At 35.8% G+C, this 27,158-nt stretch overlaps 1 protein-coding gene across 2 annotated transcripts in view; it reads right to left on the bottom strand.

Moving 5' to 3' along the window:
- RIT2 (Ras like without CAAX 2) overlaps positions 1-27,158 on the bottom strand; it is a 383,617-nt gene that overhangs the window by 233,259 nt on the left and 123,200 nt on the right. For both annotated transcript variants that reach the window (XM_030810507.1, XM_003267563.3), the window contains one exon: positions 6,534-6,607. In XM_030810507.1, coding sequence (XP_030666367.1) covers positions 6,534-6,607 — 74 coding nt within the window. The remainder of the gene's footprint in view (positions 1-6,533; positions 6,608-27,158) is intronic.

The following is a 27,158-nucleotide window of genomic DNA, read 5'->3' as shown; positions in this document are numbered from 1 at the left end:
TTTTTTTTGTATTTTTAGTAGAGACGGGGTTTCACCGTGTTACCAGGATGGTCTCGATCTCCTGACCTCGTGATCCGCCCATCTGGGCCTCCCAAAGTGCTGGGATTACAGGTGTGAGCCATCGCACCTGGCCAAAAGTTTTTTCTAAAATTTCACATTTTGTGCCTTCTTTAGCAAAAAATCCAAATCATAATTTTTAATATATTGATACTTTAATAGTGTTATTTATTAATATTATTATACCTAGCTGCTTGCCTTTAGAGCAAATGGTTCCAGACTTACATATTTATAAAATAATTTTTAAGTTTTATCTTACATTTTAAAATAATTTGATCTTTTTTCTATAAGTTGTCAGTTTATTTTACTGTTAAAATATTTGCTTCTGGAAACCCAGTTTTAGTTCTAGAAATTTAGGAAATCAGCATGTTATATCTGATACTAATATCAAATAGACTCAGAACGAGAACATCATAGTCTCCCTTGTCGTGACAGAGTTTATAAACCACGTATGAATTTTATTTTATGGATTTTTTTGACATTTGCTTGGGCTACTGAAATCATTTTTATTTGGTTTCTATTTTCTGGTCTTGTTCAGTATAGTGACTGGCTTTTCAACTATGCATGTTTAATCATAGTTGGATTTATAGCTATGTACTGTACAGAGCCGCTGTACTGGGGGAGAGCTACTAGTTTGTGGTTTGGATGAACTATATAAATTAATTCAAACTGGAACAACTTTGAATGAAATTCAATGCTACCAAAAGAATTAACAAGCATTAATTGCTATACAGCAGGAGATACCAACTAGGAATGTCCTGGGAAAATTAGGATTCACACCAATCCTGTTTGCAGTAATGTTAATAGTGAATTGTTTTCAAGCATCTCAGAGCCAAAACAGTGGATCACAATGAACTTGGCCCATTTTCCCCAAGATCAAAGGGTATGCTTAGTTCTATCAGTTTGGGATATGAGTATGGTTGTAAATATACTCTGTCTTCTCATAGTTAAAGCTGGACTGGCATTTGTTGATTCTCCTAATGACAATGCTTATAAAATCAGTTTGTACTTAAATGTCTGGCTGTATTTTTTACTGTTCTTTTTCAAGTTTTCTTTTACCTTTTCATCATATATTTCTGACTATATGGCAAGTCCTTCAGGTTAAGCCTTATTTCTAGAGCTTTTAAAAATGTGCCTTACTTCTAGATGGACTAGATAATGCCAGCATGGAGTGATTTAAGAAGTATGTGAGCGGAATACACATTTTAAGATTATAGTAACAGGATACCTGTATTTGAGTCTAGCGTTGGGTAGGCAGCAGTGAGGAGAAGTACATTGGAGGAGGTAGTAAAAGGAGGGTAGCAATCTCTCCACTTCCTCAGTGTCACATCCTAAGGATAATATATGAATTTGAACCCTGGGAATGTTCTTAAAGCCTACCTTCCCATACCTTTTGATTTTGATGTTACAAAGCTTGCATCGACTCTTAGTAAGTTAGCATCTATCAAATAATCAAAACTATCAAAATGTAGTAAAAGCAGACAAGAGAGTTTGGACACATGTATTGATTCTAGAATATAATTAGTGAGGAAATGTCCTAAACATCATTCTAATTGAAGCTCTTGGTTTGGAACTTTATTTCCAGTTTGGGAACAATTCTAGCCCGTTTTGTTCTTCTGGACCTTAAAATATCCACAACCATTTGTAGAATAATGGGATTCCTTAAAGAAGGGGTCATGCCCTTAAGTATTCTCTTTAAAGATAAGCCACAAACTGGGGAAGAAAGGAAAAAAACAAATTGTTTGTGGCTAAAAAGCAATTTAAGCTTTCAGAGAAGAATTATATAAAAATTAAGCTAGTAGTAATTCAGAAATCACAGGGCTTTATATCTGGAAGTCACTTTAGAGATCAAGTCTAATTTATTCATTTCACAGATGAGTAAACTAGGTCGAGATTGGCTACAGGACTTGCTTTGACTGCAGAGTTGGTTAGGAACTAAACCTAGTACCAAACTACAACTGTTTCCCATTGTTCCAGAATGACTTAATCCAGGCCAAAGCCAGTTATGGGGCAAGACTTAGGTCGTGGAATTGACTGGATATGTCAGCATTTCAAAAAAAAAAAAATCAAAGAAAAAAAAATTTGCAGAATTAATTTTTTTACTTCTAATAAGAATGAGGATTATTCAATACATTTATAATTAAAGTAAACTTATATATATTTTGGTAGAGTTTCACCTAAACTTATAATTATTTTTAAAATACTTTATCTTTAATTTTTTATTTAGATCATTTAGATATCAAAGATAACCCAGTATCAAAATTTGTGCACTTCTACCATAGTATTTATTATAATTTGCTGCAATTTTTAATTTAGTGTATCTTCACTTCCCCAAACCGCAAGCATTTTGAAGAGAGAGCCTCAATTTTATTTCACTCTGTATTTTCTTGACCTATTGCAGTTCTTGGTACACTCTAAGTTATTCCATAAAAAAAGTGAAATAAGAAAGAGCTTGAGTGGAAATGTAAATTGATTTTAGACATAGCTAGCTTAAGAATTTGCTGTACTACCTTAGATAAATCACATTACCTCTATGAGCCTTGCATTTTCCATGTATGTAATGAGTAATTTTTTTTTCAGGAGATAGATCTGGAACCAATAGATGGAAACTATAAAGAAATTCTCAGCTCATTGTAAGAAAAACTCTTTCTAATAAGTAAAGTTTTCCAAAGCTGTGCTTGTTTGTTTCCTAAAACAGAATTCTTAACAAATGGAAGACATCAATCATAGGCTTAATAAGCATGTAGCGGAAGAGTTAAGTATTAAAAAAATTAAATGCTGGAAAGGCTTAGGGTACAAGTTCTTTATAATCTGAGATTTGGTGATGCCATAGGATTATTATGGCACTGCAAGATTATGTGTATAGTAAGATGAAGGGCAGGACATGCTACCCCAAAATATGGTACCTTGGAAATGCAGAAAACCTCAAAAGCAGAAAGGTCTATCTGAACTTCTCTCACCGCTGCTCTTTTGAAGACCCTCATTGACAGGTATCCAGTCCTACACCCAGAGGAAAGGAATATTGCACAGAAATGCCAAAAAGAATTTTTGATCCTTTATGGTTTGGTAATGGTTTGGTTTATTACCATTAGCAATGGTAATGGTTTATTAATATTAGGTTATATCCATTTTTATTCAATCATACTTGGCACACTGTTCATTCTTAATCAAACCTGAGCATAAAAATACACATTTTTTCCTGGGTCTTTGAGTCTTCGTTTTGGAAAGCTCCCACATCATGTAAAGCTTTGGTTAAATAAACATTATGCTTATCTATTGTTAATGTCTCTGTCTTTTGTTATAGTGTGTCAGCCATGAAGCTTACAATGGGCAAGGAAAATATATCACTTGGTATCTCTTACAAGCACAATCATGAAACACATTGGGACTTGGCCTCCAATATTGCCACCAAGAAAACACCCACTTTACTTCTTTGTATAACATTTTACTCAAATTCTAGGTGATGACATTAATAATAGCTTTTCTGTCTACTTCCTGGATTTGTTGTAAGGATAGTAAACTTCAACATACATTGAAAATTAATAGTACCAAAAGAAAACAAGGTGATACTATTAAAAATATTTCAATGGTGTTCTCTCCTGTTCCCTACAGGGAACATAAGTTCTGTTAAATCAACTGTATAGACCACCTCCTGAATGGAAGGATTTAATAATGGTTTGAAAGCCAACATATCATCATCTGTTTAGCCTGATGTACTCCTGACTATGTTTGGCTGCAGTTGAAACTAGCTTTAAAAAATTTTTATTGATATGAACATTTAATAGCTTTATCTTTTTAATTGTATGTTTGCCAGTTTCTCAGTATTACTAGAGCATAGAATTTCAGATTTATCTCATCACTTACCACTTCACCCACAATGAGGTAAGATTCTCCATCTCCAGCCATATGTAACTAAAAAATGTTCTATTAATATTCTGTATTGCTCAGCTATTGCCACAATAATGCTACAACACAAACCACCTCAAACTTAGTGTCTTAAAGCAACTAGTGTTCGTGATTTTTCTAGTTCACAAATCTGTGTGGTATCTGTAGCAGATCTGTTCCATGTGTGGGTAGACTGGGCTTTCTTTCTTTGGGTTGGGTTTAGGTCTTTTCACAGGTTTTCTCAATCACTGAGGACCAAGGGCTATCTGCAGCATTCCCTTTTCTTGAGAAGTAGCACAAGTACACTTAGTGCTTCTAAAGACCTTGGACTAAGACTAGCAGATTGTCTCATCTGCCTGCATTCTATTGGACTAAGCAGTGACATAGCCAAGTCTACATCAATAGAAAGGAGAAATATATTGGCTATTCATCATTATATTGGCACCACACTTGGGACCAAGTAAGTCCACATAAATACTGTAGACTGAATGAATATTCAATAAATGAAAATTTCACTTTCTACCAAAGCATAATTCTAGTTGAGTGTTTCCAACAACACAAATTTGCTATTTCCCAGAGCAGCCATTTTTTGTATTTGAGCATTTTAGTTGCTACAAACCCCCTGTTATCATGAGTAAAATTTAACCTACTCAATGTTCTTCCAATTAGATCTCCAGTTTCCACTGAAAAACAAGCACACTTCCTCTTAGATAAGATAGCCCTTTCAAATAATTGAAATAATTTTTCCATTGTATATATTCCCAGTGGCTTCAACAGTTCTAACCCCCATAAGTCCATTGTTCAAATGTTTCTAGAAGCAAATGCATCTGTTAATATATAGATTTCAAATAGTCTTCAAATAACTCATAAATATAGAAAGAGATGACCTATTTCTAGTTGCTTGTACACTATCAATATTCCAATTATGCAGTTATTTTAAAAACAGTAACATAGTGATGAAAAAATACAATGTTTTAAAATAATGAAAATCTTTAAGTACAAAGGGAAATAATATAATGAAGATTTGTGTATACATGATGCAGGTTTTCAACTTAATAATTTCCTATATTAGAACTCTAATAGAATATGAATCATCACATGCATAGTTAAAATCTACTTTGTATTTCCACCCTTTCTTAACTTTTCCCCTTTCCCCCATAAGAGGTAATGACGTGCTTAAATATTTTATAAAAATTTACCACATTCTAAGCCACAATCAAAAATTCTATGTACATCAAATAATCCATCTTTACAGACTACATTATTTACATTTTGATCCAAAATCAATAAAAAATTATAAACAGGATGTGTATGTGAAACAAAGTCTACTTTTGTATTGACTGAAGTATTCTGTTTAAGTTAAATGTGTTTACAAATCTTCTACAACTATACAGCCTTTTAATCGAACACCAACAGAGGTGCATTAAAACTTTCTACTACATAAAATTTTGAATTTGTAAATGATTTACAGTTCTCTTAATTTGCCTTAAATATTATAGATTAGAATTTTAGAATATTGTGAAGATTTTTTTACAAACTGACATTTCTACTTTAATAATACTTTTGCATAACATCTATTTGCCTTATATTAATACAGGTATACTTGCTTTGGGTTTGGCTACTTTTGCCTACCTTTTTAATTCCTTATTTGATTTTCCATTTTTCTGTACCATTTGTCTCCTTTAACCCAAATATAGGTTAGCTTTATTCTTTTGTTCAATATGATACCGGCAATATTTGCCTATTTTAGGACAGAGATTTATTTATTTTGATTTCTGATATTTTGATATGTATATATTATACTTCCTTGTTACCTTTTTATTCTTCCTTTTTTGTCTTATATTGTATTAACAACTTTTTATTTATTCTTCTCTTTTTCCTGTGCTTGTATCAAATTACATGGTTTATGTCTAGCACTTGATGTATGAGTTTATATTTTTAACATAATCATTTTGAAAGTATTAAGTTAAATAAAATATCCACCTTTCTTCAAAATATATCTAAGGCATGGAGATGTTTTAAATCTTATATCTTTCCTCACAACTTACTTATAATTGTGATGTAGTATTTTAGTTCTATTTTTATATCACAAAAAAATTACTTCTCTTTCTCTCCTCCTCCTTCATTTTCTTCTTCCCTACAGGTTTGCAAACTAACGTAGTAGACCATACTAAACCTTGGTTATGTCACTTATTCCATCAGACTCCTTAGCCTTAGTTCCATTAGCACATTTGCTAAGCAGATCTTTCTTTATATTCACCTAAAATTCTCTAATAGAAATGATTATCACATTAGGATCTATGTCAGAGTTTTGTGCAAACCTGAGGAAAAATAATAAAGTATTTTTAAATTTTATAATTTAATTGGCAATATAACACCTACATGGACTCTTTTATTTTTAGAAAATTGAGAGAATTTGGAAATATTCTGGTTGGTAATTTTGATTCTTTTTAAATTTAATTCCTGATTGTTATCACAAATTTGTTCTTCTTCTGCTTGAATAAAGTCATCTTCTCCTTTGTGGTAAATATATTGGAAGCTAAAGCATAAAATAAACTCAGAGATTGGAGAGGTTTAAGAACATCACCTACCTGGCCAGCAGTGTCCAAGATGTCCAAGTAAGCTGGCTCATTGTCAATCCTGACCTGAGTCTTATAAGCATCTTCTGAAAAACACAAGACAACATTTACATTTAAATGTGACAGGAAAGGCATTATTAATTTTTAGATTTCATATAGAAGAATTTCTAAGTAAGTTACTAAGATAATCAGAAATATTCCTCAAATAACGTATATAGATTGAAAAATGATGTAACTGGGGAAAATATAGGAGAAAGTATTTCTGCTTATGGTGAAACCAAGTAGATTTCTCTTTCATCAGGAAAATTTTATGATCTGAGGTGCCCTAGTGATGTTACCTAGAGAAAAACATGGAACAAATGTTATTAGTTATTTCCTAACAATGCAGGGCAAAATTGCATCCTATCATCTTTTGTTTTTATTATTATTATACTTTAAGTTTTAGGGCACATGTGCACAATGTACAGGTTTGTTACATATGTAACCATGTGTATCCTATCATCTTAATGGTAAAGGGCTGAAAGCTTTTATTAGAAGATCGGGAGTAAGACAAGATTCCTTGCTCTCACCTCCTTTGTTTAACATAGTACTAGAAATCATAGCCATAACAATTAGGCAAGAAGAAAAAATAAAATCATCCCAATTGGAAAGGGAGTAAAATTATCTCTGTTCACAGACAACATAATCTTATATGTAGAACCCTAAAGGTTACATACATGCAAACCCTAAATGAATTTGGCAAAGTTGTAGAATATAAAGTCAACAAGCAAAAATAAGATATGTTTCTATCAACTAATAACAATATAAAGAGAAAATTAAGAAACCAATTTCATTTATAATGGCATCAAAATTAATGAAATACTTAGAATTAACAAAGGATGTGAAGACTTCTACATTGAAAATGGTAAAATGTTGCTGAGAGAAATTAAAGAAGGCACAAAATATTGAAAGACATTTGATATTTATGGACTGACAGATTGTTAAAATGTCATACCTGCCAAAGGAATCTACAGAGTTAATGCTGTATTAAATGGCAATTCTGTTTTTTGTTATTTGAGAAATTACCACAACACTTTCCACAATAGCTGAACTGATTTTCACTCCCAGCAGCAGTGTATAAGCATTCCCTTTTATCTGCAACCTCACTGGCATCTGCTATTTTTTTGACTTTTAAATGGCCACTCTGACTGGTGTGAGATGGGATCTCATTGTGTTTTTTATTTGTATTTCTCTACTGATTAGTGATGGTGACATAAAGTGATGTAGAATTTTATCAAAAGTCTTTTCTGCATCTATTGAGATAAATAACCATGTGGATTTTGTTTTTAGTTCTATTTATACAATGAATCACACTTATTGATTTGTATACGTTTAGCCAAACTTGTATCCCAGGGATGAGGCCTACTTGATCATGATGGATTAGCTTTTTGATGTGCTGCTGGATTTACTTTGCTAGTATGTTGTTGAGGAATTTTGCATATGGATGAACAAACCATGGCTGAGAGTGTGGGATCCAGGTCATGGGCTGCTTTATAGTACACAGCCAGGACCAAGGTCAGTGGGCCTGTTACTCAAGACAGAGAGGACCCTGAGCAGACAGTGATGATGGCAAGGTTAAGGCCAAATTTCAATACAGCTGAGTCCACAGGGAGATGAGGTTGTCTTTGGGTCTGTAGTTGGGGCAACAGTAAGTGAGTCTGCCACCTGGATTTTGGCCTGCCTTCTCAAAATCTTCATCTTTGGTCTGGGGCTCTACTAGAGTTTCACAACTTCCTGCCTAGCTTCCCAAGCTCCCACCATGTTCCCACAAAGCCATTTGTGAATGGCTGTCAAATTATTTGTTGCTATGGGGGAATATGAGTGGGAGATCTCCTATTCTGCCATCTTGCTGACATCATGTACCCCAATTCAAGATCTTTCTTCTATTTTAATGTAAGCATCTACAGCTAGACATTTCCATTTTAGCACTGCTTTTGCTATATCCCATCAGTTTTAGAATGCTGTGTTTTCATTTTCATGCATGTCTGACTATTTTCTAATTTCCCTTGAGATTTCTTCTTGAACTCATTGATAGTTTGAGAATTGGTTGTTTAATTTCCACATGTTGTAAATCTTTCAATTTTCTTTCAATTGTTGGTTTCTAGTTTTATTCCATTATGATTGGAAAAGATACTTTGTATGATTTGAATATTGCTTCCTACTTATACTTGAAAGATAAAGAAATGCTTCCTGGGAGAAGTAGCACCTAAATTGAGTAGGAGGAGTTAAGAGAAAGTGAAGCAAGAGAGGAAAGGAAAAAAAGAAAAAAAGAAAACCAGAATCCCAAATGTTGAAAAGAGTATGGAACAACAACAATAAAAACTTAGATAATTTCAGTGTACCTAAATCCTAGAGTTTAGAGAAGACATGTTGATGAAATGTAAGAGATAAATAAGATTAACTTATGAATATATTTAAAAGAATCATGTATTTGAATGAGGTATCTGAAGTCAGACTGCCTGGGTGTAAACCCTGGTTCTGGCATTACTAGCAGTCTGATTTTAGGAAAATCACTTGACCTCTCTAAAAGGTAGATGTCTCATTTGTAAAGGTAACAATTATTTGTGTTTGGGTCATGGAGTTGTTGCAAGGATTAAATGATACAAGAAGAGGAAGTCACCTTATAGTTTGTATGTAATAAATATAAGAGTGTCTTGCATGCAAAAAAACTAATAAAGGGTGAATATGTTCATTATTATTAAGAAACGTGGAGTTCATTATAATGCCATCTTCAAATGTGCATTTTAGAATGCTCACTCTGGCTGAAATGTGGTGAGTGAATTGCAAGATGGAAGACTGGAGGTACAGAAAGAAGATTAAGTAAATATGTAGTAATTCAGGTGAGAAATAATGTGTAAGATAATGGCATTAGGGTTGGAGGAAAGTTGACAGGTTTGCAAGATGTTTAAAAGGTAGAAACTATAGCACTTAGTGACTAATCATATGAGAAAACAAGAAGGAGGAAGGTAGAAGAGAAACTCTCAGATTTCTTGCATTTGAAGCTGGGCAGATGGGTATGACATTTCCTGAAAGAGGGAAGGCAGAAGGATAACCACAGGTTTAATTTTAGAAATGTTGACTTTGCCATGTCTGTGGCTCACTCAAGTGAAGACAATAAAGAAACAGTTATCTGGGCCTGAACTTCTGGATAAAGCTCTAAGGCTCTTCTTTCATTGTATTCATTTATGGTCTTATTCATGCCAATCTTATTCTACATATCTCAGCCTGTTAAATATCTATACTTCTGTAAAACACAGTTTTACACATTATTGGTAAAACACAGCTGGACTTCCTGAAACTGGAAGTCATAAACTCCTAGAGTCTGGCTGCAATCTACATTTTGTTTTATGTAGTATTTATATTATAAGCAAAGAGCAAACTGAATCACTGCTAAAAGCTTTTAAAACATCATCGGATTTTGGCACAACTCAATAATTATTCATACTGTTGATTGTGAGCCACAAGTAAACAAATGAATGATTTTCAGAAACCATTGTTGTAGAAAGTAGTAATGATCAACGATAGGAGGCATTTTTCCAATGTATAATGCTGAGTAACTCTCACAAGTCAGATTATTGCTAGCTGCGGGAGCTATGAAGACACACATGGGCACATAAAATCATGGTCTTTACTCTCAAGGGGTTTGTAAAATAATGGTAGGAGACATACATATAAACACACATATACAATGGGATGTTAAAATCACAAAATGTTTAAGAGCATAAATGCCACTTCAAGGAAATTCATTTCTTATGACTGTGCTCCAGAAGGCAGAAGTTGTGGAAAGTATGACTTGCAGGGTGCTCCATCTAGTATGATTTTAGCAACTCTCAGCCATTCTAAATGTATTCAGCATATGGCCAACCATACAATTTTTCTATTTTCTATTCCACTGCTCTTTGTACATTCACTGATCTTCCTCTCACAAAAGAGAAATCTTGTGGAATCACTTGCAATTTATTTGAAGATGCATGGGGTTGTTTTTCAATTGCATAGGGAAATAAGAATAGTTACTCTGAAAAGGGCTCTGTGACCCAAGGATTATAAGTGAAGCTTTCAGATTTCGTGTTTGTTTATTTAAACTCAAAGCCCCAAAGAAGAGCCTGCTGAGGCCAGGGGCACGCTGAGTAATCTAGGCGAGAACTCCTCTGTGTGATTATCTGAGCTCTAGATAAGCCCAGCACATGAAACGTATATCAAATAAAAGCTTCTCTTGGGATCAGAAAACCCCTTCAAAGGGACTTGATGAGAATTGGCTGGAAACTAAAGCCAGACCTTTTAGCCATGGTTTTTTTTTCTCTCTTTTAAAAAGTGTCTATCAGAGTACACATTTCATTGTGGGGAATCTAGGTCACCTGCCTGGCCTCCATAGAAACTAATCCTTTTCATTTCCTCCCCATAAACAATCTTTCTGTTTCCATTCATTCACCCCCTTTGAGACCACCCATGTAGGAATACACTGTCAGAAATACTCTCTTGAATGCATATAAACACTTCCCTGAATTTCAATCATCTGCCTATAGGCCCAATCCTGAAGTGAACTCATTTATCTTCCCAAGCATGAGGCCAAATGCATACAAAGCTTTATCAGGCAGAAATGGTAGCAGCTGCCTGCTATATCATTTGCGCAGAAAAGCACACTGGGACTGCATTCTTGGCATCTACTGCCTTAAAATTTCTCTCAAAGTACCAATGTTTAATTTGAGATCATTGCTTCTCAGGATATATCTTCTCCACTGTCCCTCTTCAGCAGAATTGCGTAAGAAGATATCACTAAAGGCCTGTATTAAAGCCTCAAATCTATCACTAAATATCTGTTATTGGTTGGCCATGAAACCTTATTTGTAAGATGGCGATAATAGTAACACTAGTCAATGCGTGGGATTTCTATAAGGATCAACAAAAGTAGCATATAAGACAGTGCTTTTGAAAAAAGAAAGCAAAATTCAAACTCAAGGAATATTATGTTATGAGTTTTATTTAGTACTGCTTCAAATTAGCCATGAAACTAAATTAAAACTAAATTATTTCTGCTATTTATATTTACCCATGTGGAAATGTTTTTCCCAAGTAAATCATAAACATTTTGGCAAGATATGTTTGCAATAATAACTAGAAATATAAAGTTTTTGATTAATTAAAAAGTGTAAGGTGTTCTGGATAATTTTCCCAAAGCAGCTAATGTATTTTTTCAGAATAATCATATTCATTTAAATAATTTTAAAATATTTTAGTTGCAAATATAAAGTTAGGATAATATAAGACCACCAAAAATATATAACTAAGAAAAAAAATCAGAAATTTAATGGTAAATTTTCATTAAATGATTTTCAAATATCTTAAGATGATTGAATACTTCTTACATGGTTTACCTCATAATCTGAAATATATAAGTGGTATTACAGTGAAGCTATTTTTCTATAACTCCAAGCTATTATACACCTCCAATATATTAATCACTGACCCAAATTTTTTAAAGGCAATAAATAGTACAAAGTCTCATAGAATCTATTTATAAGTTCTTTCTCAAAGGATTACTTGAATAAATCATCTCAATTGTAGGTACATATGTGTGTCTGTGTGTACAGAGCAGAAGTATCTTGCAATGTACTGTGCTGGACACTTTTTCTTGACCAAAATGTTAAATCCTGGATGAATCAGCATAATACAAATCTAATGTATGTATCAATATATTGATCAATAAAGGATTCAATATATATTTGAGTATGGAATAGGTGCTGCACACTCAGATGGCAATACAGTCTACACAATTGAAAAAGCCAGGTGGTTTCCACCCACATTGAATTTATAATCTTGTGGGAATACATAAAAAAGCAATTGCACTGTATTTTAATGACTGCTACATTAGAAGTACTTTGAAGGGTTCTTATTTAGGGAGATGTCAGAGAACACTCAGAGGAACTGATGTTGAGCTAAGGTCAGTTCTTCAAGTGATGGATTGAAAACAGAGTTAGGAAGGAGGAAGACGAGGGCTCTGCCAGGATAAGAGAAAAGAAGTTGCATGAGATCTGATGTAACCCTTCCTTTGGGCCTAAACATTCAGTGAAATGTCATAAGAGTCTACGTGTTTGTTGGCTGTGAAAAAGGCTTGTAAAACTGGCTGAACTGAGTTTGTGGGATGACTCAGGGTAAAGAAGAACAACCTTTCCTATCACAGAAGTAAAAGCTGAAGACAGGGTGCCACAAGGAAATAAGCCCTAGAAATTCACAGGAATTATAAGGCAGAGCATGGATTTTTTCTCATGCTGTAATATTAACAATTCAGTACAGTTTACTTAGGTCTCTGAGAAATAGGAGCTTCCAGATGATATCTGACTTACACAGCAATTGAAATCTTTCCCTCAGAAATCAACTGCCCCACTAGCATCTATTTATATAGATGGAATCTCTCTAGTATCAGAGGGATGCTGATTGGTATCAACTACCCCACTACCACTAGGTAGGTAATAGGGTAGTTGATATCAATCAGCATCTCTCTGATATCCCCTGGAGATTCCCAGTGTCACTGCTCTGGAAAGTCTGCCCAAAGTGGCCAATCACACACTTTCTGTGGTGTTTGCAGGAAGATTCTCCAGTGACTAGCATGCTTGTCAGAATGTCTGTGCCCCTGGACTCCTCTGCAGGAGGCCTTGCCAAGAACAGAAAACCCAACGTGGAGGGGCCAAGCTGGGGTGTGTCCTGTGGAAACACAGAACCCTTCCTGGAGATTTGTAGATACAGAGGACCACTACTGGAAGATGCCATTTTTAACAATGACTTATCAGATCAAGGACAAGCAGATGGAAATGTATTTGATAAGGAATATACTGATCTTCTGATCATGGGACATGTAGCCCTGGCAAGAGTATGCAGAAGGAACAGCCAAATCACTGCTCTTCCCCAAAGTCATTATCTACAGAAAATGCTTCAGGGTGTCTCTCACATGTTAGAAACATTTCATCTTTCCCTTTCAAACTGAGAGAATAGAAGGATCCATTGGAAACCTAATTCCCTGGCTCTCTTCTGCCAAATAAATATGAGCAACAGGACTAGGTCACAGTCACTGATGCTGAATGTCTCCAGTTCTTTGTTTCTGCCTCACTTAATTATTGTTTGGGGATGAAGGGGAAGAGAAGAAAATATTCTTTCCTCCCCAGCACCTGGCATCTCTTGGTCTACCTTTTTAACCCCTCAAAAATACCGTTGAAAAATGGCTTTATGATCCTAAGACCATGATCTCTGCAATACCTGTCTTCCAGAGGTTTTATATGATAGAATGAGCTTAAATACACATTATTTCTTCACAGAAATAAAAAGAACTTTTATGATCAAGGCAGTTGTATGAGTCTCAGAGTCCTAATGACTCTTCAGCCTCATCTGATGGTCTCCTCAGAGAGGATTCCAATGTACCTCTGATGCCCATCGAGAAACTATGAGAGTATCTAGTGACAAAGGTCTGATTTATACTAAGACTGCTATTACTGGGAAGATAAAATCCATGAAGTTTTTCCTATTGTTCCTGCTATGTAAAATTTAAAACCAGGAGCCAATCATAATCCCAAAAGACACAATCCAAAATGCCATAATCTTGAATGTTGAAATCCTGGAAGATCAAAATTCCAGAAACAGAATTCTGGAAAAAAATTAAAAAATATTAAAAATATATTTATTCATATTTTTAAGGGAATTCCTTTGAGAAAAATGTATAAATATGACAGAATACTTCATAGGCCACCTTAAACAATAAAATAAGCAATAATAACATACATATTTTTGCAAACATAAACACTCAGGTACATTAATGACAGTCTCAGGAATATAACAGCTATGAGAAGATAAACTATATTCATAAAGAAATAGGTCAAAAAGTGAAATGTATAAACACATATCACAAAGGTTGCTCATTGTGTGCACGTAGCTTTATAATTGCAGTCCACAGAAACACTGTCATGAACAACCTAAGTCTTGACTAGATTGACTAGAATCCATGATGGGTCACCACCATGTATGTCTGAAGAGCTGAGATCTCAAGAGATTTTATATTTCACAAATGCAGATGTACAAAAAGGACTTCTCTTCATTGATGGTGGAAGGTTTAACATTTTTACATTGAGTACCAAGAAAGCCAATGTTGTAACTCTTAGTCGGAAGCCAAAGCCTCAAAACTTGGGGAGCTGCTGGTGTAAGACCTGGAGTTCAAATGCTGGTGAGTCTGGAGTTCTGAAGTCCAGCGCAGCAGAGGAAAAGTCTGTCTCAGCTCTCAGAGAAAGATCAATTCACCTTCTGCACTTGTTCTCTGCAGGCCCCCAGCCAACTGGATGGTGCTGCCAATGTTGATGGCAAATCTTTCCCAGCTAGTCCACTCAGACTCACATAGTGATCTCTGCAAACACCCCCCCACACACACCCAAAATAATGCTTTACCAGGCTTCTACATATTCCTTAATCCAGTCAAGCTAACACCTAAAATTAAGTCCACAAATCCACTCCTTATCATCTTGGCACCCATACACATTTCCTAAAACCATACTTAATGTCCAAATAAAGACAATCACAAGGTAATAGTTTCAGCTAACATGATACAGTTATCCCATCATTGTAATTTTCAGGATTTTAGATGTTAGGGATTTTAGACCTTTGGGATGTAGATTTAGGAATTTTGACCTTTCAGGATTTCAACTTTCGGGATTATGGCATCAAGGATAGTCTTTTGAGATTATTATCCAAATTTACACTTGCTCAAAAATTAAATACTTATGTGTATATTGAACAAAACACATACATAATTTATATGCTAAAAATTATACAATACTAATGAAAGAAATCAAATATTTAAATAAATATTATTTTTAGAGATTGGAAGACTCAGCATAATAAAGATGTTCATTCTGTTCAAATTTATGTCATGATTTAACAAAATTCTTATCAGAATTGCAGAATATTTTTTGTATCTATAGCATAATTATTTAAAATATTTTATAAAAAAGGAAAGGATTTGGAAGATAATTTTAATTCCACAATATAATGAATAGAAAGGAATAGGAATTTTGAAAAAGAAAAATAAAATGGAAAGAATCAGTTTACCTGATTTCAACAGTTATCATACAGCTACAATAATCAAAACAATATGATGCGGGCAAGGGATACAGACACACAGATAAATAGAACACAACAGAGAATCCAGAATAAAACCCACAAAAATGTGACTGACTAAATTTTGACCAAGGCACAAAAGCAATTTAGTGGAGGAAAAAAATAAGCGTTTTTAACCAGTGGTGTGGGACCAACTAAAACCCCATTGGCAAAACAAACAATCCTAGAGCTAATCTCATGTCTTTCACAGAATTAACCTAAATAGATCACAGAATTGAATATGCGATTTAAAGCTACAAGTTTTAGAAAAAAAAATGAGAAAATCTTCAGAATCAAAAAGTCTTAGAATTAAATTTCTAAGATGACATATTAAGCATAGACTATAAAAAAAGAACTTCACCAAAATTTTAAAAATCAGCATCTTTTACTCTATGAAAGACTCCATTAACATGAGGAAAAGACCAGCTAGAACAGCAGAAAATATTTGCAAATCACGTATTTGATAAAAAACTCGTATTTAACATATATAAATAACTCTCAAAACTCAACAGTAAAAGCAAACAAATAGGCAATCCAATTACAAAGTGATCAAAAGACAGGAAGGGCAATTTTCACCAAATATTATATACAGATAGCAAATAAGCACATGAAAACATGTTCAACATTATTAGCCTTAAATAAGTACAAATTAAAACCACAATAAGATATCTCTACATACCTATCAGAATGGCTAAAATAAAAAATGTAGTGACATTACCTAAGAATGTATAAAAATTGGATCAGGGACACATTGCTGATGGATATATAGAACGTTACAACCACTCTGAAGAACAGTTTGGCAGTTTCTTACAATAATTTAAAGAAAACTAATCATGCATGTATCATACAGAGCAATAATTGCATTCTATATGTATCATATAAAATAGCAAGTGCACTCCTGAGCCTTTATTTCAGAGAAATAAAGACATGTTCACACATGAACACAAAGAAAGTAATGTTTTCAAGTTGTTTATCTTAGCTTTATTCATAATGGCAAAAAACTGTACACATAGCAAATATTTTTCAATCAATGAATGGTTATGCAAACTGTGATACAACCATATCACGGAATACTGTTCAATAATAAAAAAGTAGTGGAGTATCATTGATACAGGCAATAAAGTGTGTGCATCTCTTTCAAATTATTCTAATTGAAACAAGCCAATCTTTATTGGTTACAAACTATATGATTCCATTTATATATTATTTAAGTGACAAAATTGTAGGAATAAAGAACAGATTTGTGGGTGCCAGGAATTGTGGAGGGAGCAACGTATGGCTTCATAAGGCAACATAAAGGATCCTTGTGGTCAGGGAAATGTTCTGCGTCTTGACTATCAATATCAATATCCTGGTTGTGACACTTTGTTATAATTTTCAAGAGGTTACGATTAGGAAAACTGCGTGAAGAGATATGAGATGTTTCTTTATTACTTTTGTTTTTTATTTGTTTTCATTTATTATACTTTTTTGGCTTCCAAGAAGAAACAATCTGTATTATTTCTTATAATTCCATGTGAAATTATAATTATCTAAAACTACAAAGTTTAATTAAAAATATCAGTATCCACTTATGTTTTAAAAACTCCAAATTTCAAAAACATATTAGAAAACTGGACACAGAAAGCATCTTTCTTTACTGATTACTTGGTGTCTAAACAGAACCAAAAGCTAACATCATGATTTATAGAAAAATACTAAAATTATTCCCTCTGAGAGTGGGTACAAGATAAGAATACTCAGTATCAACTATTTTATTCGCCTTGTGCTCGTGATTCATACCTGCTTAATTCTGCAAGAAAAATGATTTATGTGAAAAAAAAGTTTAGCATAGAAAAAATGCCACTATTCATGAAAAATATTGTTTGGGCAGGCATGTAGAAAATTCAAAGAAGTTATAGAAAAACTAGATTAAATAAATGAATTTGTTGAGTTTTCTGGCAACAAACTTAGTAAAGAAAAATCAATTTATTTGTAAGTATAAGAAACAAAGAGATGGGAAATTAGATTATTTAATGATTCAATTTACCACAATATAAAAAATTATCAAGTTCCAAAGAATAGATCTTGTAAAACTTTTGAAGACTTCTACTTAGAAAGCTATGAGATGTTATGAAGAAAATTAAAGATCATCTAAATAAGTGGAAGTATATGCCATGTTTATGGGTTGGATGATTCAATATTGCAATGATGTTAGATTTTCCCTAATTGATCTAGAAATGCATATCAAACAGATTTTGGGGTGGGAGCAGTGATGCACGAACCGATTCTAAATTTATGTGGAAATGAACAGAGCCAAGAATTTGTTTAGAAAATCTTGGAAAAGGACAACAAGCTCTATCATGTATTAAGACTTACTGTTAATTCATAGCAGTTAAGACAGTGTGATATTGGCACATGGGTAAAAAAATAAACAGAATAGAGAACCTACACACTAATTAATCATTTTTTAATATTACAGTTGGCATTTCTGAGCAGTGGAAAAAATCTTTCAATAAATAAAATTGTTAATTGAACATAAATATTATAATTTATATATTTGATATAAATATTGGGAAATAATGGAATTTGCTACCTTACACTATATACAACAAAGAAATTTTAGTTAGATTGTAAATATAAATATTCAAAGAAAAACAATAAAGCAAATAGGAGATACTTTGGAAGAATACCTTCCTGACTTAGAGTGATAAATCTTAATAACTAATATAAAATGGCATAAAGTAAAAGATTGACCAATTGGAATACATTTATAAAAATTGGGCTACATTAAAACAAAAAAAATTGTTCATCAAAAGTTTTTAATATGAGAATGAAAATATGAGTCATTTTATGAAATAAAGTGGATGTAACAACAAAACGTTCATGTCCAGAATATGTATGGTTTTTTTTTTAGGTGGAGTGTGGCTCTTGTTGTCCAGGCTGGAGTGCAGTGGCAGGATCTTGGCTCACTGCAACTTCTGCCTCCTGGGTTCAAGCGATTCTCCCGCCTCAGCCTCCCGATTCTCTGAGATTACAGGCGCCCACTACCGCGCCTGGCTAATTTTTGTAATTTTTAGTAGAGATGGGGTTTCGCCATGTTAGCCTGGCTGGTCTTGAACTCCTGACCTCAAGTAATCCCTCCCAAACTGCTGGGATTACAGGCGTGATCCACCTTGCCCAGCCCATATCCGGAATATGTAAACATTCCTACAAATCACTCACAAAAAGGCAACCTCCAATGAAGGGCAGGCAAAAGATTTAGGGTTAGCTTTCTTTTCGGTTGTTGTGGTGGTGGTTTTTAGTTGGTTTGTTTGTTAATAATAACAGATAAAGCTGTTCATTTTTATTATGTATTTTATTTATTTATTTTGAGATGGCGTCTCGCTTTGTCGCCCAGGCAGGAGTGCAGTGGCATGATCTGAGCTCACTGCAACCTCTGTCTCCTGGGTTCAAGCGATTCTCATGCCACAGCCTCCTGAGTAGCTGGGACTATAGGTGTACACAACCATGCCCAGCTAATTTTTGTATTTTTAGTTGAGATGGGGTTTCACCATGTTGGCCAGGCTGGTCTCAAACTCTTGGCCTCAAGTGATCTGCCTGCCTTGGCCTCCCAAAGTGCTGGGATTACATGGTGAGCCACCGAGCCCAGCCAGCGGTTTATTTTTTGTAATAAACCAGAAATGTAAATTATTATTTTAGTAAATAAACTTAAAGCTGTATAACTTTATTAACATCCAGTAAAAAGCAAATTAAAACAATGATATGATACAAATGCTAACCTAACAGCCTGGCAAATTTAAAAGACTAACAACATCAAATAATGGAGAGCTTGTGGTGCTATGAGAACTTTCATAATACTACAGATGGTGTGTAAAATGGTTCAACCAGTTTAGAAACTGTTTGGAACTGTTTGGAACTATCAACTAAAGCTGATCCTACATATAACTTATGTGGCAGGCTGAATTATTGGTTTCAGTTATATATATACATATATGTGTGTGTGTGTGTATGTATGAGAGCATAATATAGGTGTTTATATATGTGTGTGTGTATGTATACACACACATGTATCATGCTGTCATGGCAAGTGGGTGTACTGCCCCATTTTTTGATTTTAGACTTGACTATGCAACTTGCATAATAAAATAATAATAGATGTGATGTGAGAAGAAGCATGAAACAGGCATGTGCAGTACGGCTTAGGCTGCTTTGATTTTTCCATTGCCATGGGAAAAATAGTCCCTCAACCTACTGATTTCAGAAGCAACCTAGATACCTATCTGAAACAAAGACATCCCAACTCATCTACAGGTGTATGAGGGACAAACAAAAGTTATCGTTACTACTCCGACTTTGTGGCAATGTGTTATACAACAAAAACACACTAGAACACTTTACTACAATCAATTTCACACATCAGGGATATATGTACATGTAGAGTTGCACATGTGCGGGAAAGGCATAAATGAAAATATTTATATCACCATTATTCATACCATCCCTAAATTGGAAACAACTAAGATGTCTTAGTTCATTTGTGTTGCTATAAAATAATACCTGAGGCTGGGTAAGTTATAAAGAAAAGAGGTTTATTTGGCTCACAGTTCTGCAGACTGTACAAAAGCATGAGGTCAACATCTGCTTCTGATGAGGGCCTCAGGAAACTTATACTCATGGCAAAAAGTGAAGTGGAGTAGATGTCATGTGATGAGAGAGGGAGGAAGAGAGAGGAAAAAAGGGGGCAGGCTCTTTTCAACAAGAGCCTTGTGGGAACTAAGAGTAAGAACTGTGAGAGTAGTACCAAGCCATTTATAAGGGATCCACTCCCATGACCCAAACACCTTCCATTAGCCTCACCTCCAGCATTGAGGACCAAATTTCAACATGATATTTGAAAGGGACAAATATCCAAACTATATCACCAGAGTGTATCAACAGTAGATGTATAAATCAACTCCAGTGTACTCATAGAGTAGATTACCTTTGCTATGAATTTTTTTAAACTATAGAATACAACAATGTGGTTCAGTCTTAGAAACATAATGTTGAGTGAGAAAATCTAGACAGAAAATACACTTTACTTTAAAAAAAAAAGTTTTAAAAAAGAGAATTTTGTAAATTCCTGAATTGTAAGAAAGGAGAAAATATTCACTTTATCTAACTGTTCCTATTTTTATGGTAATATTATATTTGCATAAAATTAACCTATGATTTGATTAATTTTTTCCAATAATTTTCTTAATTTTCTCTAGTCTATAACAATTGTATTTCAGATAATGACAATTTCTGGATAATTAGTCTTCATATTGAGTAAATACATTTCTGAGAGTGTTGGTGAGTATTGGTTTTGCGGATGAAAAACAGAATGATGTGGAAGGACCTTTCTGTTCAAAACATCTTTCTCATTGGCCTGGCATGATGCCCTAAGTTCCACCTCTCTGCTTCATTCCCTCTGGTTAAGATAAGCCATTTTACTTCCAGGAACTCCTATTAAAATGCAATAAAACTACAGGAGAGGTAAAATATTAGGCTATTATCAACCACAAACACCTTACCCTGAGATTACTTTTGCACAAAATTAGCTGTCACAAGAGAAAGCAGAAAGCAGGGCCTAAGGGAATGATCAGCAGAAATGATAAAAGGGAAATGGAAGGGGAGAGAAATACTGCTAATAGATTTAAGAGCAGAGACTAAGAGAGTACTGGGTGAACAGCGGAGCTGCAAGAGGTGGATGGGCTCCTGAGGACCAGAAAGGACCACGGGTTAGGGCAGCAATCTGCTGAAGAGTAATGCATGCACGGGAGAAAAAGGTTCATTCTGTTTTCTTCTCAAAACTGATTAACAATAAAACATGTTTTTTTTTGTTCCCCAAGTTTGTTGAATATGGAGTTTTAATAAGTGAACCCTGTTATACACCAAAGATAAATCTGACAGAGAGGAACACAATGCATGGAATTCTAGGCTTGCCTTTGTGAAGTTGGACAATCCTTAATTTGTCAGCTTCTCTAAGAGCTACAGAAACAAAACTTCCTCTATAGAAGGAGGACAAAAAGTTCTGTTTCTGTTCTTGTTTTTGGACAATGAATGGGCTACCATAAAGCTTAATGAACTTTTCCGTACATACAAATCTCCTGAGGATCTGGTTAAAATGCAAATTCTGGTTCAGTGTTGGGCCGGGACTGGGATTCTGTATTTCTAGTAAGCTACCAGGCCATTCCATACTTCTGGTTCAGAACCTACAATAGCACTATGCAACAGAAATACAATATGAGCCACATATGCAATTTTCTAGTAACTATACTAAAACAATAAAAGGAAATGGATTAAATTAAATGTAATATATGTTATTTAACTCAATTTATCCAAAATGTCATTTGAATGTCTGCAAGCAATATGGAAAAATATTAATGAGATATTTTACATTAATTTTCTTACACTAAGTTATTAAAAGCCATGGTTCATATTACACTTAGAGAACATGTTGATTTGGACTAGTCACATGTCAAGAACATGAACGCCCACGTAGCTCATGGCTACTGTGTTGGCCAAGGCAGATCTAGAGAGAAAGGATCACTTGTTGCAAAACCGTAGATCTCCGTAGATTCAAAATGTAGCCATAGAATATTCTTTCACAGCTCTTTGTGGCCTTTTTGATTAGATGAGACAAAATAATAATTTAAAATATAATACAAGTGAATGTCATCCCTACTTATGGTTTAAGCTCCTACTATGTTTTAGGTAACCATTTCATAGTTTACTTTTTGTACTAGTCAGGGTTATCCAGAGAAACAGAACAAGTAAGATAGATATATGTACACACACACATATATTATGCATTTTCCAACATATATATTACACGTTCTATATTTACAGATATGTGTGTGTGTGTGCGTGCGTGCGTGTGTGTGTGTATGAACTTATTGTAAGGAATATAATAATGGAGGCTAAATCCTCAGATCTGCAGCCAACATGCTGGAGAGCCAGGAAAGCCATTGGTGTTTTTTGAAATTCAGTCAGTCTGAATTTGAAGGCCTGAGAATCAAGAGAACTAATGGTGTAACTTCCAGTTCAAACAAAGGAGAGGACCAATGGCCCCAGTCCAAACAGACAGGCAGAAGGAGTTTCCTTATTACTCAGCTTTTTAAGGTCTTCAATGGTTTGAATGGGGCCCATCCACATTAGGGAGGGCAATTTGCTTTACTACCTGTACAGATTCAAATATTACTGTCATCCAGAAATACTCTCACAGACATATCCAGGATAATGGCTGACCAAATGCCTAGGCACCCCATGGCCCAGTTGATTTGATGCATAAAATTAACCATCACACTTGCCTATGAGGGCTTTCTGCACTTGCCCAGTCAGAAACCGTTGCACTCCCTATTGAACTTCTAAAAAACCTTATGCATAACTCTGTTAAAGAAACTTTTTCATTCTGTTGTAATTATTTGTCTTAGTCTCAGCTGTTTGAAAGCATGAAGCATGCCTTATTCATCTTTGTATATTCATTTTCTAGCATTCTGACAGGTACATAATAAGTGGTCAATAAATTCAGTTTACTTTCTTCTCACATTGTGTCTAGCACTCTGCTCAGTTTTTTCAGTTGTGATGCTTATTTAATTTGCACAACACATTGTGAAGCATATATCAATATGTCAATTTTAAATATGAAAAAGAGGTATTACACTTTACAATCACAGACCAAATAGGAGGTGGTTGGGAGATTAAACTAAGTCTGTTAGACACCAAAAGCTGCTCCTATTGTGCTACACTGTTTTTTTTTATTATTATTTTTATTTTTAAAGACTAACCAAAGGAGTACAGAGGTTTTCTTTCAAGATTTGGGGTTGTTCCTTAAATGAACTGAGTAAATGGACTAGACTCCCAAGTCTAGTCCAAGCTTAAATTAATACTCAGATATAAATAATAAAAAGCAGAACCTTTTCGGAAACCATATTTAGTAAAATGCAGGAAAATCATGATATTGGACAACTGTTAAGTTTGTAACCCAGCATCTTTTGAGTCCTACCTTCCATGATTGAGATAGAAGCAGAAATGCACTTTCCCAGCCCCCTTTGCATAGCGGTTACAGGCTCGTGTATCCAATGAAAACGTTGATTCAAATGTCAGCCATATAAGGATATTGGTGCCAGGTGTATTTGAATTTCTGGGAAGAAGACAGAGTAGGCAAACACACTCCCATACACAATGGTGGCAATGACAGTTTCACTGCTGGGTTGGTGCAACCAAAGCATAATTTAGACCTGCTTCAGGATGTGTACTCTCAAAATTCACTTCTGTGTATCCACTGCAGGTGATGTAAGCAATACATAACAAATTCTTTCCAATTTGGGGCACCTTGAAATTGTCATGCCTCTGAGCCCAAGCTAAGCCATCATATCCCCTGTGACCTGCACGTACACATCCAGATGGCTGGTTCCTGCCTTAACTGATGACATTCCACAAAAAAAGAAATGAAAATGGCCTGTTCCTGCCTTAACTGATGACATTATCTTATGAAATTCCTTCTCCTGGCTCATCCTGGCTCAAAAGCTCCCCTACTGAGCACCTTGTGACCCCCACTCCTGCTGCCAGAGAACAAGCCCCCTTTGACTGTAATTTTCCTTTACCTACCCAAATCTTATAAAACGGCCCCACCCCTATCTCCCTTCACTGACTCTCTTTTGGGATGCAGCCCGCCTGCACTCAAGTGATTAAAAGCTTTATTGCTCACACAAAGCCTGTTTGCTGGTTTCTTCACATGGACACGCATGAAATTTGGTAAGAACCCCCATCCCTTATTTCTGTGCCCTGACCTCTTATCTCTGTGCCCCAACCCCTTATTTCTGCACCTCGACCCCTTTCCCACTTTTCTGGAGGGTAAGAACCCCCAAACTCCTTCCCTCCATGTCTCTACCCTTCTCTTTAAACTTGCCTCCTTCACTATGGGCAATCTTCCACCCTCCATTCCTCCTTCTTCTCCCTTAGCCTGTGCTCTCAAGAACTTAAAACCTCTTCAACTTGCACCTGACCTAAAACCTAAATGCCTTATTTTCTTCTACAATGTCGCTTGACCCCAATACAAACTCGACAGTAGTTCCAAATAGCCAGAAAACAGCACTTTTGATTTTTCCATCCTACAAGATCTAAATAATTATTGTTGTAAAATGGGCAAACGGTCTGAGGTGCCTGACATCCAGGCATTCTTTTACACATCGGTCCCTCCCTAGTCTCTCTTCCCAATGCAACTCATCCCAAATCTTCCTTTCCTCCTGCCTGTCCCCTCAGTCCCAACCCCAAGCATCACTGAGTCTTTCTAATCTTCCTTTTCTACAGACCCATCTGACCTCTCTCTTCCTACCCAGGATGAGCTAGGTCCCAATTCTTCCTCAGCCTCCGCTCCTCCACCTTATAATCCTTGTATCACCTCCCCTCTTCATACCTAGTCTGGCTTACAGTTTCATTCCGTAACTAGCCTTCCCCCACCTGCCCAGCAATTTCCTCTTAAAAAGGTGGCTGGAGCTAAAGGCATAGTCAAAGTTAATGCTACTTTTTCTTTATCCAACCTCTCCCAAAATCAGTTAGCGTTTAGACTCTTTTTCATCAAATACAAAAACCCAGCCCAGTTCATGGCTCGTTTGGCAGCAACCCTGAGATGCTTTACAGCCCTAGACCCTGAAAGGTCAGAAGGCCATCTTATTCTCAATATGCATTTTAGTTTATTACCCAATCTGCTCCCGACATGAAATAAAGCTCCAAAAATTAAATTCTGGCCCTCAAACCCCACAACAGGACTTAATCAACCTCGCCTACAAGGCGTACAATAATAGAAAAAAGTTGTAATTCCTTGCCTCTACTGTGAGACAAACCCCAGCCCCATCTCCAGCACACAAGAACTTCCAAATGCCTGAACCACAGCAGCCAGGTGGTCCTTCAGAACCTCCTCCCCCAGGAGCTTGCTACAAGTGCCACAAATCTGGCCACCAGGCCAAAGAATGCCCGCAGCCCAGGATTCCTCCTAAGCCGTGTCCCGTCTGCGTGGGACCCCACTGAAAATCGGACTGTTCAACTCACCTGGCAGCTACTCCCAGAGCCCCTGGAACTCTGGCCCAAGGCTCTCTGACTGACTCCTTCCCAGATCTTCTTGGCTTAGCGGCTGAAGACTGACACTGCCCGATTGCCTCAGAAGTCCCCTAAACCATCATGGATGCCAAGCTTCAGGTAACTCTCACAGTGGAAGGTAAGTCCGTCCCCTTCTTAATCAATACGGAAGCTACCCACTCCACATTACCTTCTTTTCAAGGGCTTGTTTCCCTTGCCTTTATAACTGTTGTGGGTATTGACGGCCAGGCTTCTTAACCTCTTAAAAGTTCCCAACTCTGTGCCAACTTAGACAATACTCTTTTAAGCACTCCTTTTTAGTTATCCCCACCTGCCCAGTTCCCTTATCAGGCTGAGACACTTTAACTAAATTATCTGCTTCCCTGACTATTCCTGGTCTACAGCCACACCTCATTGCCACCTTTCCCCCAGTTCAAAGCCTCCTTCACATTCTCCCCTTGTATCTCCCCACCTTAGCCCACAAGTATAAGATACCTCTACTCCCTCCTTGGCGATTTATCATGCACCCCTTACCATTTCATTAAAACCTAATCACCCTTACCCTGCTCAACGCCAATATCCCATCCCACAGCACGCTTTAAAAGGATTAAAGCCTGTTATCACTTGTCTGTTACAGCATGGCTTTTTAAAGCCTATAAATTCTCCTCACAATTCCCCCATTTTACCTGTCCAAAAACCAGACAAGCCTTACAGGTTACTTCAGGATCTGTACCTTATCAACCAAATTGTTTTGCCTATCCACCCCGTGGTGCCATACCAGTATACTCTCCTATCCTCAATACCTCCCTCCACAACCCATTATTCTGTTCCGGATCTCAAACATGCTTTCTTTACTATTCCTTTGCACCCTTCATCCCAGCCTCTCTTTGCTTTCACTTGGACTGACCCTGACACCCATCAGGCTCAGCAAATTACCTGGGCTGTACTGTCGCGGACAGCCCCCGTTACTTCAGTCGAGCCCAAATTTCCTCTCCATCCATTACCTACCTTGGCATAATTCTTCATAAAAACACACGTGCTCTCCCTGCTGATTGGGTCCAACTGATCTCTCAAACCCCAACCCCTTCTACAAAACGACAACTCCTTTCCTTCCTAGGCATGGTTGGATACATTTGCCTTTGGATACCTGGTTTCGCCATCCTAACAAAACCATTATATAAACTCACAAAAGGAAACCTAACTGTCTCCATAGATCCTAAATCCTTTCCCCACTCCTCTTTCCATTCCTTGAAGACAGCTTTAGAGACTGCCCTCACCCTAGCTCTCCCTGACTCATCCCAACCCTTTTCATTACACACAGCAGAAGTGCAGGGCTGTGCAGTCAGAATTCTTACACATGGACCAGGATCATATCCTGTAGCC

This window comes from Nomascus leucogenys, chromosome 4, assembly GCF_006542625.1.
Source record: "Nomascus leucogenys isolate Asia chromosome 4, Asia_NLE_v1, whole genome shotgun sequence".
In the NCBI taxonomy this organism is placed as follows: Eukaryota; Metazoa; Chordata; class Mammalia; order Primates; family Hylobatidae; genus Nomascus; species Nomascus leucogenys.
The sequence above is the reverse complement of the archived record's forward strand: the minus strand, read 5'-3'. Positions and strand labels throughout refer to the sequence as shown.